The 15304-nt window shown below is 47.6% G+C and overlaps 2 protein-coding genes across 2 annotated transcripts in view; both read left to right on the forward strand.

Moving 5' to 3' along the window:
- GRB2 (growth factor receptor bound protein 2) overlaps positions 1–3676 on the forward strand; it is a 50632-nt gene extending 46956 nt beyond the window's left edge. The window contains exon 6 of the mRNA XM_068209518.1: positions 1324–3676. Coding sequence (XP_068065619.1) covers positions 1324–1509 — 186 coding nt within the window. The 3' untranslated portion in view covers positions 1510–3676. The remainder of the gene's footprint in view (positions 1–1323) is intronic.
- A 1915-nt stretch (positions 3677–5591) lies between these two features.
- Positions 5592–14429, forward strand: SLC25A19 (solute carrier family 25 member 19). The gene is made up of 6 exons (XM_068209534.1): positions 5592–5746; positions 6241–6396; positions 7082–7252; positions 8044–8227; positions 9395–9525; positions 10733–14429. Exons 1-6 carry the CDS (start codon positions 5621–5623, stop codon positions 10931–10933), a joined length of 969 nt encoding a protein of 322 aa, XP_068065635.1. The 5' UTR covers positions 5592–5620; the 3' UTR covers positions 10934–14429.
- The last annotated feature ends 875 nt before the right edge of the window (positions 14430–15304 follow it).

The raw sequence follows: 15304 nt of genomic DNA on the forward strand, positions 1-15304 counted from the left end.
AGAAGCTGACTGTTTTTTTTTTACCTGTGGAAGTGTATCTTTAGATCCTGCAGTCAGAATTTTACTGGTAAGCTGCATTCTTGTGCAAAGCCTACCTGCACTCCTGGTCTCCCTGGAGTTGAAGCAAAATAATTGTTGCTGCTTGAACGTTTGACTTGTTTTAATGTTTATAGATTCTGTTGCAGGAAGATTCCTGTGAATTAAAAATTAATTTGGTCCTGTTGTAGGGCACAGTAAAAAAGGGTAGGGAAGTGCTGGGTTAATGGTTGGACTTGGTGATCTTAAAAGGTCTTCTTCAGCCTAAAGAATTGTGTGATACCTGATCATAGCAAGAAGTGCAGCCCTCAGTGAGGCTTTGATACTGGGCTTTCCTGAAGAGGTTACAGTATATGGAGCATCTCTGGTTTGGATCTAGCCAGTGTGAAGAGAATCCAAAAATTGTTGTAGAGTGCCAGCAGAGCAGTTTGTTTATATCCAACTCTTTGTGTATATCCAACTCTTTCTTTTGTTCCATTTCCCAGGTCAGAGTGTTGTATTTCATGTAACTGCATGTTTTGTCAGTTCTGGGTAAATCCTTTTGCTTCCTTGTGCAGCATTCTGATTCTAGCCTGAAGACAAGGGTGTGGAATTGGTGTAGCTGTCCAGGTGCCACAGGCAACTTTGTCACAGTTTGTCTGAAGTTAACACTTGGCTCTGCACTGCCAGGTGCAGGATAAACAGAGGGTGAGAAAACAGCTGGCTGAAAAGGACAAGCATGAAGGGAACTTTCTGGCCGAAAAGGACAAGCATGAAGGGAACTTTCTGGCCTCATGATTTTAAGACTGCAAATGTATTTTAAATGAACTGTTAGCTTTTCCATCAGAAAGGAAGACTTGCTGACCAGGCAAAATGTTCTGTGACAGAAGAGTTAAGGAAAATGTGTCAAATGTCAACATCTACTTCTTAGGGGGAACTTTGTGTAGATCAATAATATTTGTGCTGTCAGTTATGAAAACAGGACAAGTAAACAGCATTATTGTATTGTTATAGAACACAGATTTACTATAGGCCACAAAGAGTGAAAAATACTAGAAAAAACATCAGAATCATCTGCATTATTTCAGCTCTTTCACAGAAACTTGACCTTTTTCTGAGGTGTTCTATAGCCTGTCCGGGATTGTTTTAGCATCTCGTTGCAACTGTTGGGAGCTGGCTTGCAGGGAAAGGGAGTAGCCCAAATGTTTAATGTTAATCTTCAGTGTAAGACAGCTTCTGCCCGCAGGAGCAGGTGCCTGGAGTGCCGTGGGTGATTCTCACTGTGTATGTTTCTTGTTCCCCTTTCAGCAACCAACATACGTTCAGGCCCTGTTTGATTTTGATCCCCAAGAGGAAGGAGAGCTGGGCTTCCATCGCGGAGACTTTATCCAAGTCCTTGACAATTCTGACCCCAACTGGTGGAAGGGAGCGTGCCGCGGACAGACGGGCATGTTCCCACGCAACTACGTGACCCCAGTAAACCGGAACATCTAGAGATAAATATTAGAGATTATTTAAGGAAACCAGAGAAACAGTACATACACATACAGAGCCTAACTGCAGCCAGTGACCTAAAAATCACACGGCAGTAAAACCAGAGTCACCTGTCACCATGAGGTGATCCTCCTTCCCTCAGAACGGAACTTCAGGGGCGGGGGGAAGAGTTCAACTTACACACCAAAACTTATCTTAAAGGAAAAAAAAAATAAAAGGAAAATAAAAAAAGGAGAGAGAGAGAGAAAAAAAATGAAAATAACAAATTTCCTCAGCTGCTCCTGGGTTATCCCCTTTTATTCACTCTTGTTGCGAATGAGTGTTTTAAGGTCACTTAAGGTCTCACCACCACAACTCTTCTTGTTTCCCCCTCCTCCTCTGTCCATCAGTGCATGAAGTTTTAATGCCATATAAAGTCCTAGCCATGCCGTTAAAGGAAAAGGGAGAAACTCTGCTGGTATTTTCTCTCTCTGCAAACGGTCTTCATTTGACATGAAGGGACATGAGAGAAGAACCAAATCCACAGTCCTGCCTTTAAAAAAAAACAAAAATCATCAGTTTCTGCTTTTGCCTTCAACATTCAGCATTTCTTGCCTGGGAAAGATGAGGTGTTAATCTAATTTTTATTGTCTCTTCTCCTTTGGCACTTTCTTCTGAAGCTCAGCAGCTTCCAAACAGAGGAAGGGAGAAGAGTTGTGTGGCTTTTTGTTCTATTTTTTACTTTTGAGTCACAGAGCTGCTTTGAGAAACTCCAACGTACAACTGAAGTCTATTAATGCTGTGCTGACAGCTTTTTTGTTTTTTCTTAAAGGTGTACGGTTGAGCACATTCTGTAATTTTTTACATAGTGCCTTCCCCTTATTTTCTTTTTTTATTATTTTTTAAGTTAAAAGGACAGTCCAGAGCTTTTCAGAGGATTTTTTTTTCTGCCTATGTGTAAATAAATACTTTGGGGGAAGGGGGCAAAGGAGGGTGGTTTTATCAATGGATACTTGAGAAAAATCTACAAACAGAGATGGAGCTTTAATCTTCAGATTTGTCTTACTATTCAACTTCCCTTATTCCAAGGAAAATAAAATCAAGGCATTCAAGTGGCAACTTAGGCTGCTCAGAGGTGGAAAGCTGCAACCAGGAGCCTCAAAAGAAGTAAGAGAAAGGGGAAAGTTACGATGAGGGAAAATGAGGAAAAATATTTGGGGGAGGGAGGGTTAAGGGGGGAATTTGAAAAATAATAATCCTGAGATGTCCTACAAAATGTACATTCCTTTGGTGGAAAACTTCATAATGCAGAGAAACCTCAAGAAATAGTGCTTGAAAAAAACTTTACGCTCTTAGTGAATGTTTCTACGTGATGCATGTGATCAGCCTGTCTCCTCGGCCTGGATAGGCAGTATTTGCAGTCGTGTTGCTCTTGAGAAGTGGAGTTGGCATCCCTGTTCTCCAGTCTCTCCTCCCTCCTCAGGTCAGTGTTCCTGTTGAAGTAGCTCCCTGCCCGCTCCCATTCACAGCAGGCTGTGTGTGACTGTTCTCCCCACCCTGCACCCCCAGGGCGTTTCTGGTGGCCCTTTGCTCCTCACCAGAGCAGTGTGACATTAAATTGGACAGAAGGAAAGCAATCAGCCCGCCGCGCTCTCTGTGCCAATCTTCAGTTACGTTGTTTTTCCCTTGGTGGCCGTTTGGCTGGATCCCTTCACCCCACCAACACACCCCGCCTGCAGCGGAGATCTCCTCCTGCCCTGCCTCAGCAAGGGCAATCTTTTGTTGGAGGGTGCCTTTTTTTGTAGTAAGTGTTACAAAAGTTTTACTCCTGAGATGAACTCTGCCTTACACTTTGATTTTCCAGCAAATGAAAGAGAGAGCTACCCCGTAGAGTATTACTTTTTCCCCCTCTCCTTGCTAGCTGTCACTCACTTTCTTCCCACTTTGTAAAGTGATTGGAAAAGGAATCTATGGCATTCTACACCTGGACCATTTGATTGTTTCCTTATTTTGGAATTGGTGTATATCATGCAGCCTTGCAGACATATGTCTTGTGTGTGTATATATATTAAAAAAATTTTCTGTGTTTAAATAAAAAAAAGGCCTATGTACTTAATCCTTTAACTCTGCAGCAGCATTTGGTAGATAGTAATTAACTGTGAATAATAAATATACATTGAATTCTTCACTTGAGCATCTGTCTGTTATTTCAGTTAACTGACCAAGCTATGACTGAGCTTGTAGTCCAGACACTTCGGGAGCCTTTTGCCAGAAGGGGGAGGTGATGTTGGGCTGGTGTAAGCACAGCAGCCAGGCTCAGGCTGTTGTGGCTTTGGATCTTCTCCATCAGAGCCCTGCAGACTGTTTTCACTTCTGTTACCTGAAGAAGAACGGCTCTGTTGGGCTAACAAGGTGTGTGTGCAGCTCTCTGCAGCTTCTCCCCAGCCTTTGCTAATGGTCAGAAAGTACCTGTGAGCATGAGTGTTGCAGTCAATGTTAACGGACAATAGGAAAAGGCCTACGTGGGAGTTTTGAGTGGGTTTTTAAACAGTTATTACGCTTAAATATTGATGATGTCAAGGTGGAAATGCCTGGATATTTCTACAATTAGTTCTTTATTTTTCTTTTTTTGTGCCAGAAGTCAGTATGGAGAATTCACGGTGTGGCTCGAAGTGTTTGGCTTTTTTCGTAATGCTGTAGCAGAACATGTTGCTCGAAGTGGTGTTGTACTGTAGGTTGCTTTCAAGCCCCACTTGCCGTGTGCTGTATCGGGACAAGGTTTGTGGCTCTGTGGCTGTGTAAGGTGGAGGTGGCGGTGGGAGCAGTGCCGAGGGCAGTGCGTGCTGACCTTCCCCTCTCTCAGCCCTGGCTCGTGGCACCAGGGACGGGCAAGAGCTGGGAAGAGTCCGGGTCAGAGGTGTGATGAGGCAGGGCTGGGGGAGCTGGGAAGAGTCCGGGTCACAGGTGTGATGAGGCAGGGCTGGGGGAGCTGGGAAGAGTCCGGGTCACAGGTGTGATGAGGCAGGGCTGGGGGAGCTGGGAAGAGTCCGGGTCACAGGTGTGATGAGGCAGGGCTGGGGGAGCTGGGAAGAGTCCGGGTCAGAGGTGTGATGAGGCAGGGCTGGGGGAGCTGGGAAGAGTCCGGGTCACAGGTGTGATGAGGCAGGGCTGGGGGAGCTGGGAAGAGTCCGGGTCAGAGGTGTGATGAGGCAGGGCTGGGGGAGCTGGGAAGAGTCCGGGTCAGAGGTGTGATGAGGCAGGGCTGGGGGAGCTGGGAAGAGTCCGGGTCACAGGTGTGATGAGGCAGGGCTGGGGGAGCTGGGAAGAGTCCGGGTCACAGGTGTGATGAGGCAGGGCTGGGGGAGCTGGGAAGAGTCCGGGTCACAGGTGTGATGAGGCAGGGCTGGGGGAGCTGGGAAGAGTCCGGGTCACAGGTGTGATGAGGCAGGGCTGGGGGAGCTGGGGCTGGCTAACCTGGGGAAGGGAAGGTCCAGGGCTCGCCTTTTTGCTCTCTACAACTCCCTGATGAGAGGCTGCAGCCAGGTGGGAGGCGGGCTCTTCTCCCAGGTAACAAGTGACAGGACATCATCTCAAGCTGCACCAGGGCAGCTTTAGGTTGGACATCAGGAAGAACTTATTCGTGGAAAGGGTGATTACATTGGAAGGGGCAGCCCAGGGAGTTGTCACTGTCCCTGGGGGTGTCTAAGGAAAGACTGGATGTGGCACTCAGTGCCATGGTCTGGCTGACAAGGTGCTGTTGGCTCGCAGGTTGGACTCCCTGCTCCCAGGTGCTGTCCAGCCCCACGGAGCCGTGGTTCTGTGAAGGCCGCATCCCGCGCGAGTGGCGGGCGCGGGCGCCATGGCCGGGACTGCATGTCCCAGCGGCCCCCGCGGCGCGCAGGCGCGGTGCGAGCCGGCGGCAGCGGCTGAGGCGGCGCGGCGGGAGTCGGCCCAGGGCCGGAGAGCCCCGCTGCCGCCCGGGGCCGGAGAGCCCCGCTGCCGCCCGGCCCGGCCCGGCCCGCGCTGGTGGCTGCGGGGCACAGGGGCAGCTAGCTGTGTGTCCCGTGGGGTGAGGGGACTGTGCGCTGGGGGCTCGGCGAGGGTGGGGCTCACTACGCCTGTGCCGGCAGGCATGGTGGGTTACGACCCCGAGGCCAGGTGCGTGTCCACGGTGGAAGCGGCTGCAGCAGGATCAGCGTCTGGCTTGGTCACTCGGGTCCTTGTCAGCCCCTTGGACGTCCTCAAGATCCGCTTTCAGGTACCTCAGTCGCGGCGTGCCCGGGGGCAGGGATGAAAGAGCCGGGCAGGGAGCAGAGCTGATGCTGTCCTGGATGAACAGGTCACCAGAGAGCACTAAATCCGCTCGTCAGGCCTCACCTACCTTGTGTACAGGTTGTGCAAGGGAGTAGGGCTATCTTGTGTCCACCGCTTCTATTTATACAACGTAACTTGTGTGGGAACGGAATCCTGTGTTTCTCAGAGTTCGTTCTCTTTCTGTTTTTTGTGAATGACTTACACTCCCTGACTGAATTTCACCATCATCCCTCCTGCTTATCTTTGTGTTCATGCACATTTTTATTCTTTTAGAGTCCTTCATAAATAACATCCCGGTCAGATCTGAATGTGGTTCTGTGGGTAGACAGAATGTCATCCCTTAGCATTGGCTGGCTGACAGGGTTGTGAATTCCTGAACTGGACACTTGAACCAGTGTTGAAGGGTGAAACTGAAAATATTTTCTGCATTTTCTCCAGCTCCAGATTGAGCAGCTCTCCTCCAGAAACCCCGCGGCCAAGTACCACGGCATCCTGCAAGCTGTGCAGCGCATCTTCCGGGAGGAGGGCTTGACAGCCTTCTGGAAGGGCCATGTTCCCGCTCAGTTCCTTTCCATCGGCTTCGGAGCTGTTCAGGTGAGGGCACCAGGCATCACCTGGGCAGACTGTGTGTACCCAGGACACTGCTCTGCTCCCTCAGACCATCTGTGTTCAGAGTGGAAAGGATGTACAGCTGTATAAAGCTGGTGAATAATTCCTAAGTTAATATTCCTGAGCTGGCTGAATAGACTGGAGCACTGAGCTGTCTCTGTATCTAGTGTCATAGATAAGCCCTCTCTACCCCTGACATTTGGCTTAGCTGTTCATGCCTCAAGCCTGGGCAGCTTTTTCCTTCTAGTCATGCTGTCACCCTAAGGGCTTTTTAGGGAAAAAAATCAGTGAAGCTGATGAGGGTGTTTTACACAGCACTGTTATGCTTAATTTATAAACATTAGTAACTGCTTTAGGAGCTGTGGCTGAAAGGGTAAAGGAAAGCATAGCTGTGATATAGCAAACACTCTTCTAGTGCCACAGAACATTAAAATGAGTTTTTCACGATTCTAAATGCAAGAATTAGCAGAAGGACACTAGAGTATCCCAAGCGTTCCCCGGGGTGCTTAGTGATTTTTACACGTTGCAAGCTGGGGAGGACTTTTGAAGGACATAGAAGGTGGTAACAAGCAGGGAGGGGTGGAGCTGTTGGTGAAATGAGAGAGGAGTGGGGAACCTGTGTGAGTCATAAGGATCGGCTTCCTGACCCCTGCGCTTTTGTCTCTGCTAGTTCATGGCATTCGAGAGCCTGACGGAACTGGTGCACAACGTCACCTCCTTCAACGCCCGCGACTCCTTCGTGCACCTGGTGTGCGGGGGCCTGGCTGCCTGCACGGCCACGGTCGCAGTCCACCCTGTGGACACACTGCGCACCCGCTTTGCTGCCCAGGGTGAGCCAAAGGTGAGGCTCCATGTTGTCATCCACAGCAGAGCAATATTTCACAGCTCTGAAGATGCAGGAGGTTTGAAAGCACATACAAGCATTGTGGGTTAAAATGAAGCAGCAGGTGGTGTTACGGCCAGTGTTTGCACTGTTGCCAAGTCATCCTTCGTGCTGTTGACACAGCTTTCCTAATTGTGTTGCAGTGTTTCTGATCCTGACAGGTGATGCAGAAAGGAGAAACTGTCCTTAACAGGATAACTCAATTTTTTGCTTTGGTTGTTGGCTCTTTATAGAACCCGCTCCCCAGACTGCTGAACGTTGCATTTTTGAAACTTTGCACATGCAGAGAGTCATGTTTAGATAATGATGGAGATGCTACTTGAAACTAGTCACCTTTCACCTGTGCTTCGTGTTCTTATTTACACAAGAATTGGTCTCTGTGCTAACTAGGTGTGTAATAATGGGATAGATTTGTATCAGCCATTTCTATATTTAGCCTGCAGTAGAATTACAGTATGTATTATATTAATTGTGTTGCAGGAGTTAAGAACTGTTAAAAGAAAAATAATCATGTCTGTGATGCAGGTGGTCTCAGGACTCAGCTCCATGCCTTGTTTCTGTTAAGGGCTTCGCAGAGAATGCTGTGAGGGTGTGGAAAATCACCTTGCTCATCACTTTGTGCTGAAGACAGTCATTTGTATTTTGGGCAGTGGGAAATTCCTATACCCATTACTGGGAAATTACCTGATCTTTGGTTTGCCGTTTTTAAGTTCACTGGAAAGTCACTCAGCCTCTTCCTTGTTGTTCAGATTTACCCCAACCTTCGCCATGCAGTGGTGTTCATGTACCAGACAGAAGGGCCTCGGACTTTCTACAGAGGTTTGACCCCCACACTCGTTGCTATCTTCCCATACGCTGGTCTCCAGTTCTTCTTCTACAACATCCTGCAGCAGTTTTCCAAATGGGTAATTCCAGCTGAAGCAAAGAATGGAGGTAGGAACTTGGGACAGTGATGGTTGCAGTCCAGAGGGAATGAAGATGAATGCTAGTTTGGGTGACTGATGTAAGCTCTGTTAGTCCTTTCACATTTTTTGATGCAACATCTGAAAAGTGTCTCAATTTCCCACCTCTCATTTTTACCCCTTCAGGGAAATGCCAAATTAAGTACAGCAGAGTTTACAAACAGCTCCTGTTGTACAGTAACCTTGATGGAAGTGGGTGGATGGGAAAGTGAAGTGTCACAGGCCAGGGTGCTCTTTCTTTAACAGTGTCACGTTACTGATACTGTGGGAAGGCAGTCTTGCCATAATCTTTTTGTTTCATTAGAGCTGTGGGGACTGGACTCTTGGATTTCCATAGTAAATCTGCCTGCGGATTACAGCACAGCTGCTGTAGAAGAGGATTCATTTACTCTAATTTAAAGCTGCCAGGCTCTTGATTTGATATTTTGTTGTTAATTTCTAGCTCCGTTGTAAGAGAACCTCATCCTGATGCAATCTGCCACACTGGCAGTTCTAGATACCTGTGCCTCCTTGAGCAAGAGAGATGCAGCAGCAGCATGACTTTGTTCCTCAATGGAATTTCTTCACCAGAGGAACAGACTTTTCAATGTCATGTCTGCATATTTAATTTTAGGTGGCAGAGGCTGATGGTGGCTTTGTGCTGGGACATCATGTTTGTCAGGAAAAAGTCTAATACAGAACTCATTTTCCACAAGCCTCTGAAATCATCAGGCAATGTCAGCTTGAGACGTTCCAATCCAGAATACATCAGCCTGAGCAGTCAGGGGTGCAAGATTTCCAGTGACCAGGCTTTTACTGGGGGGGAGGGAGAGGATGAAAGCTTTCATCCACTGGAAGCAAGTTGTCTGTTGGCTGGGGATTGGGTTTTTTTGAGCAGAGCAAAACCATAAGTCAGTGTAACGGACCAAGAGGAGCAGGTCCTCTGATTCCAACAGATGTTGCAAGCCTGAAAAAATACAGGTTGAGATTCTTTGGCTGAAACTATTGCAGAAGAGGTGATGTAACTTCAAAGGACTTTTTTAACCTTACTTCTTGTGAAAAGTGATTTTTAACTTACCTCTTATGATCTTTAATCAGAATTTCCTGATAATCCTCTTTTTTTTCCTCCCTGATATCCTTTTCCCTTTCTGCTTCTCAGCCAGCATTAAAAACCTTGTCTGTGGCAGCTGTGCTGGAGTTGTCAGCAAAAGCCTCACGTACCCTTTGGATGTGGTCAAAAAGCGACTGCAAGTGGGTGGCTTTGAGCACGCTCGGGCAGCCTTTGGGCAGGTGAGAAATGCTGGAAGTGGTGGATTTTCCTGAGTATGGGCTGGCCCAGTGCACTGGAATGCAGCGACAATCCACCAGTGCTACCTGTTGAGTTCATGTTTGGGTTGGGAGCGCCCAGTGAGCACTGGTCTCATTTAATAATGTGAATTTATACATGAACATACTGGGTTTACTTTATGATAGGTCCCAGGAGGGACCTGTCCAACATACCTGTGCTCTGGCTTGTCATCCCTCTCCATCAGCTGTGTCTTGGAGCTGGGGATGAGTCAGGCAGGCAAAGGGCTTTTGATTTACTTTACTTTTCTAGTTGCAGCTTGGTTTTTCTGATTCAGAACCAAATTACTAGATGAGGATGACACTGGCTCTGTGCTGGGGTCACCTGGCTGTCAGGCTCCTCTTCTGCAATTAATATTTTGACACAAGAAATAAGCACCGAGTGTTCAACATGTGTTTTATGTATGAGAATAGCCTGAAATTCAAAACAAATACTCTGGTGTTCTTCAGCACCATTGTTACCACCTTGAAATACACTTGAAGACAGATATAGATCTTTCAAGGAACATTCTCTTTTTTTTCCATGAAATGTTGGAAATTTTCTATTTTCCTTAAAATTCCTTGCATCTGGGAAGGAAATCAGTCTGTACCCTAAGAAACTCTGGAATAGGATTTTGATGTCTCAGCCCATTGCATTGGATGGTTTTCCTCTTGCAGTAAGATACAGAATTTGTTCTTAGCATTGATGTGTCACAAAATGTTAAAACTGCACAGTGTAACATGACAGCATACAGACAGCTAATTGGGAAACTTCTAAGTGCTGTAGCTGGGCTTGCTTTCTGTCAGAAAACTCAACATTTTTTCCGTCTTAGACGGTGAAGAATAGAAAACAGCAACTGCACAATCTGAAATAATGACTTCACAAACCTGTGCCATAAATTTAAAGTCATGCTGTTGTTGCATGCAGAGGTTTTATGGCCATTCAGTGAGTGATGTGCATAAACCATTGCTGATGCTGTATGTCTACATTTCCTCTATCCTGCTCTCTCTGAACTGTCTCTGAAACTTTCAGTTAGTTATTATATTATCCAGAAAGGCATCTCCAGGCTGCATGTCAAGATAATGTTTCTGTGGTATAGTTTGGGGATCTTTGTGGTTTTTTCCAGTTGTCCTGAAGTTTTCTTGTTTAACCTCGTTGCCATTTCTCTCTCAGGTACGAACATATGGGGGTTTCCTGGACTGCATGAGGCAGATCATGCGAGAGGAGGGCCCAGGTGGGTTTTTCAAAGGCCTCTCTCCCAGTTTGCTGAAGGCTGCCTTCTCCTCTGGCCTCATCTTCTTTTGGTACGAGCTGTTCTGCAGCCTCCTGTGCTCCCTGAAGAGCCCCGACAGCACGAAGCGGAAGGAAGGCTGAAAGGGATGTGTGTGGCTGCCTGCTGTTCTCCTCAGGAGTGGAGACTGATGGCCTTGCTCTGTCACGAGCATGTTGGAAATGTCAGAGCTCCCAGAGCTCCCCCAGCCTGTGGGGAATCACCTCCTGGGACCAAACAGAAGGAGAAGGCGACTGCAGTTCTGCTGGAGACACTGAACTGCTTGGCTGGGAGCCATTCAACAGAGCACTTTCCTTCTGTCTCCTCTCATATCAGCGCACATTTAGTGAGGAGAGGGGGAACCAGCAGACCACGCCCTAGCAATGCCTGTGCCCTGGAAAAGCACCCAGTAAAGTGGGTGCATCCCTGAGCTCGCCCTGGATCCCAGAGAGGGGATTCTGGCCCAGCCTAGTGCTGCTTAACCAACCAAACACCACTGCATCTGCACAGCTTTATTCCTTTGCTCCCTGCCTGCTGTTCGCTCCAGATTCTTGTCTCGGTGTTGCACAGGTCTCTCTGTCCTGTTGGTGTGAAGTCAGGTAAAGCCACATTAGTGCACAGACCCTCAGTTTTCCTTTCCTTTGCTGCCAGCTGCTGCTTCTTGGTCACCACTTGCTAGCTGAGCATTCTCTGTCATCTTAAACAACATCTTCTCTGATCATGCTGGATCAGACTTGGTTTTCCTTTAACTCCAGTGAACTTGACTGTATGCTGAATTTCCTTTTCCTGAGTGTCTGGCCATACATCTCTTAGGGATTTGCAATGCCTCACTCACACTTTTTAGAAGCAAACCTGCATATCAAGAGCCCCACTCTGAGGGGATTCAACGCACAAACTAAATTTTTACTTCAGGGTGCTTTGCTTCACAGCAGTGAGTAAACAAATGCTGTATAGAGTTAAGAAATAACTATTCTAAGCTGGAATAATGAAGGGAAAGTCCTGTGGAAAGTAGTAATTTTATAAAATCATTATTTATTTAATATCACCTCTGAATGTGTATAACAAACATTTCTGTAGTAGCCTCAAAATATTTCAGAACCTCAGTCCTGCACTGGTGCTAGCAGATGAAAATGTTTTGACAAGATTTGCTGAAGTGAAAGGAATGAACACCAAATGGGAATTGGCTGGCTGAGTTGCTGTTTCACATGGATGATTGAATTAGAGATGGAAAAGTGTTTTTCTGGCCTTTCAAAGGTTTTATGAGTGGTTAAAAAAACAATAAAACAACCTACCAACAACTCTGATTTAAGTAACAGTGGAAAAAAGGAAAATTACTGTCTTCCTCCTCTTTTATTCTGTGTTTTTTCAAGCCTAGCGGGGTGTGGCTGGACTGTGTGGAAGGCAGAGTTCCCAGCCCTGCCATACAAAAGCAGTTAGTCATCTGCAAGGGGTGGATAAGGCAGAGCACTGCAGTTATTTGGAGGATGGTTTGCTGGTTTTTAAACACAGAGCTTTTCTCAGCTCTTTTGCAGTATTCAGGGTGTTAATCCCAAATGGTCTGGCCAGATTCCAGCGTGACCAATTCCATTCCATTGACGCAACTTCTCCTGGCAATTTTGAGCGTATCAACATTGCTCGCTTACCCTGAGCTATTGTGAGAGGCTGTTTTTAAAAAACAGCTGTTTCACTGGCGGCTGAAGTATCTGGAAACATTCCTTGCAAGCCCAGGCTGAATAACTTTATGTCTGCTATGGGTTTGAGATCTTGGAGTACAAAGTGGCCTGCAGGTGACTGAGCTGTGTAAAATTAAGTTCACTGAGCAGTGTCAGGCAGGAGGCCAATATGTGAGTCTTAAAGAGGGAGAGAGAGCTGCATATACTCTAAAAATGGCCATTTTGTTTAGAGCAGAAAATGCAGGAAATACGGAGTTTCTTCTAGTGCCTCAATCCTATTGTCATTGTCCTGTGTTACTTAGGCTCTTCTGAGATTCCTCAGAATCTTCTTAACGATGTTTAGCCTTTGTTTATTGTTCACCTGTTGTTCTTGGAAAGACATCATAAGGAGTAATGAACTCAGCCTCATGACATCCTTCTGAGGAAGAGAAGTGTCTCTTTTCAAAACAGACACAAATAGGTTGGCTTTGTTATTGTCTTTTGTTGCTGGTGAGAGGAATGCCGTCATGGTTAGCAGGGGCAGGCCAGAGCAGAAAATATTCGGTGCTGACCTAGGCTTCCTTAGGAAATGGGGACTCATCCGTCCTGTCTAAACATTACAGGAATTGTTTTCCATTTTTTTGTCAAAGAGCTGCTGTTAAACCACACAAAATAGAGGGAAACTGGTTGGGAAGTCAGCAGCAGGAAAGAACAGGAAAACCTGTGCTCTGTTAAGATGTCATTCCTCGAGGGTGCTGTGGAGTTTGGGGTGATGCTGGTATGGGCAGCTTGGCTGCTCCACAGAGAGGGCAGCACTGGAGCATATGGAGCAGCTTTTCCTCTCTGGGGTCGTTTTTTCCCTCACTCTGCATTAACTGAGCTTGCCTCCACCCAACAGATGGCAAAGCCAGAGTTTAAGTTGTGCCTGTGGCCCAGGCTGTGGAAGAGACACTCCCTGGTCAGAGGCCTTTAGGCTGTGACTCACAAATGTTCCAGGCCCATAAAGGCATCTGGGCTTCCAGTGAGAGGGAGAAAAATGTGACAACCTCAACAATATTAGGAGCTGCATCCAACAATCACTTCTTCACCTCTGATCAGCAGCATCTGTCCCTCACAGATTTCTCATGTGCACTTTGCTGGGGAAAGCACTGTAAGAGGAGTGTTGATTTCACTGTGGGATTGAGGCTGAACGAAGCATTAGGAGGACAGGTCTTATTTCTCAAGCTGCTCTGGCAAAACACATGCTGTTAAGAGCTAAATCTCTTTGAATTAGAGGAGCAGGAGATGGGAGAGATCTGTGGTCACCTTGTTCTCCCAGGTGCTGGGACAGATATGCTCTTGGAAGCTGCGCGCTCCCGTTGAGTGTGAAGTGACTCAATACGGCAAATGCCTCGCTGTGAGACTTGGCTGATTTTGGCCATTGGGATTTCTTTCCAAGCTAATCCTATCACCAGGGATTTGCCTGCAGTTCACCTCACAAGCTGCTCAGCACTTGTGTTTGTTTTCTTCTAGTGCCTTTTACCATGAGAACGTCCAAAAGCTCCTTAGCAGGCAGAGGGTTGGTGAGGAGTTGTGCCCCAGTCGTTTTGCAGCTCCACCATGGCACTGAGCCGGCCTCAGACGCACAAAATCTGTAAGGAACATGCTGATTCCTGCAGTGCTGGCTGGCTCACCAAGTTCCTAGGACAGTCTCACTCTCAGGATACTCATCCAGAGCTGCACAGCATCCTTTTTGGCAAGAAATGAATGTTTTACAATTGGGACTGGAATAGATCGTATTTAATTTGGATTTAAGTTTCTCTGGTGATGTAGAAACTGTAACTGTGGCATTTTGCTGTGTTGCCTGAGTGGATCTTTTGCAGCTGCTGTTTCCTGAAAGCATCTGAGCATAACACGCACAGTGTGTGCCTACCTTTAAGAAAAGGTACATTAAATATTTTCTTATACAGTGGCTGGCTGCAGTTGATTTATTCCTTTCCTCCTCATGCCTGTGCTGGACCCTGCAAGAACATCGTGGCCATCCTGCTGCCTGAAAGGGAGGATAATCAGGGCCCAGAGCGTAGGGCAACAGGAGCCATTTGGACTTCCCATCGCTGGCTTGTGAGCGCCCCTCAGCCGTAGGCAGAACTGTGTCGTCTCTGTTGGGTATCGCTGTTGAGAACTGCACCAAAAGGGATCAGCCAAGAGGGACTTTTGCAGCCCAGTCCCACTGCTGTGTTCCTAGAGGGGCTTTTGGAGCTGTGCTAGTCAGTCCTGAGTCTCACAGCCCCGGTGGATGAGTTCAGGCTTTGTTTGTATCCAGCCAGGCCATGTAGTGCTACAGAAAATATTCCCAAACTGTTTGTTCTGTGTTCCCTCAGCCATTCCCTGGTTTCAGCAGCCTGTCTGCTCTTCGGTGAAGCTTCACGCCCTGCAGGGTCTTCCCTTATGAAATGGTTGAGATTTGAGAAAAAAAACCGTGAAGTGTGTTATACCGTACTCAGCTGTTGTTGCAGTGCGTTGGTTTAGTGCCGCTCCTCTTTCCTGACCTTTTTTCGACTCATTTTTTAATACCATTCGGCTGCAGTCTGCCCTGGCTCGGAGGGAAGGGCGGAATTCACGCCGTTGTCACCCGTAGAGCGCCGGGACAGCCCCGCGGGGGACCGGGGCAGAGGGGCGAGTGCTGCCCGCGATCCCCCGGTGGGGAGGAGTCGGAGAAGCAGCGGCCGTGCCCGGGAGGCTGTCGGGGGGCAGCCGGCCGTGCCTGGGAAGCCCAGGAGTTTCCCGAGGAGCAGCCGGCCGACCCGGCGCTCCGCCCGCCGTGCCCCGGCGCTCGCAGGCGGT

Source organism: Anomalospiza imberbis, chromosome 19 (assembly GCF_031753505.1).
Source record: "Anomalospiza imberbis isolate Cuckoo-Finch-1a 21T00152 chromosome 19, ASM3175350v1, whole genome shotgun sequence".
Taxonomy (NCBI): Eukaryota; Metazoa; Chordata; class Aves; order Passeriformes; family Viduidae; genus Anomalospiza; species Anomalospiza imberbis.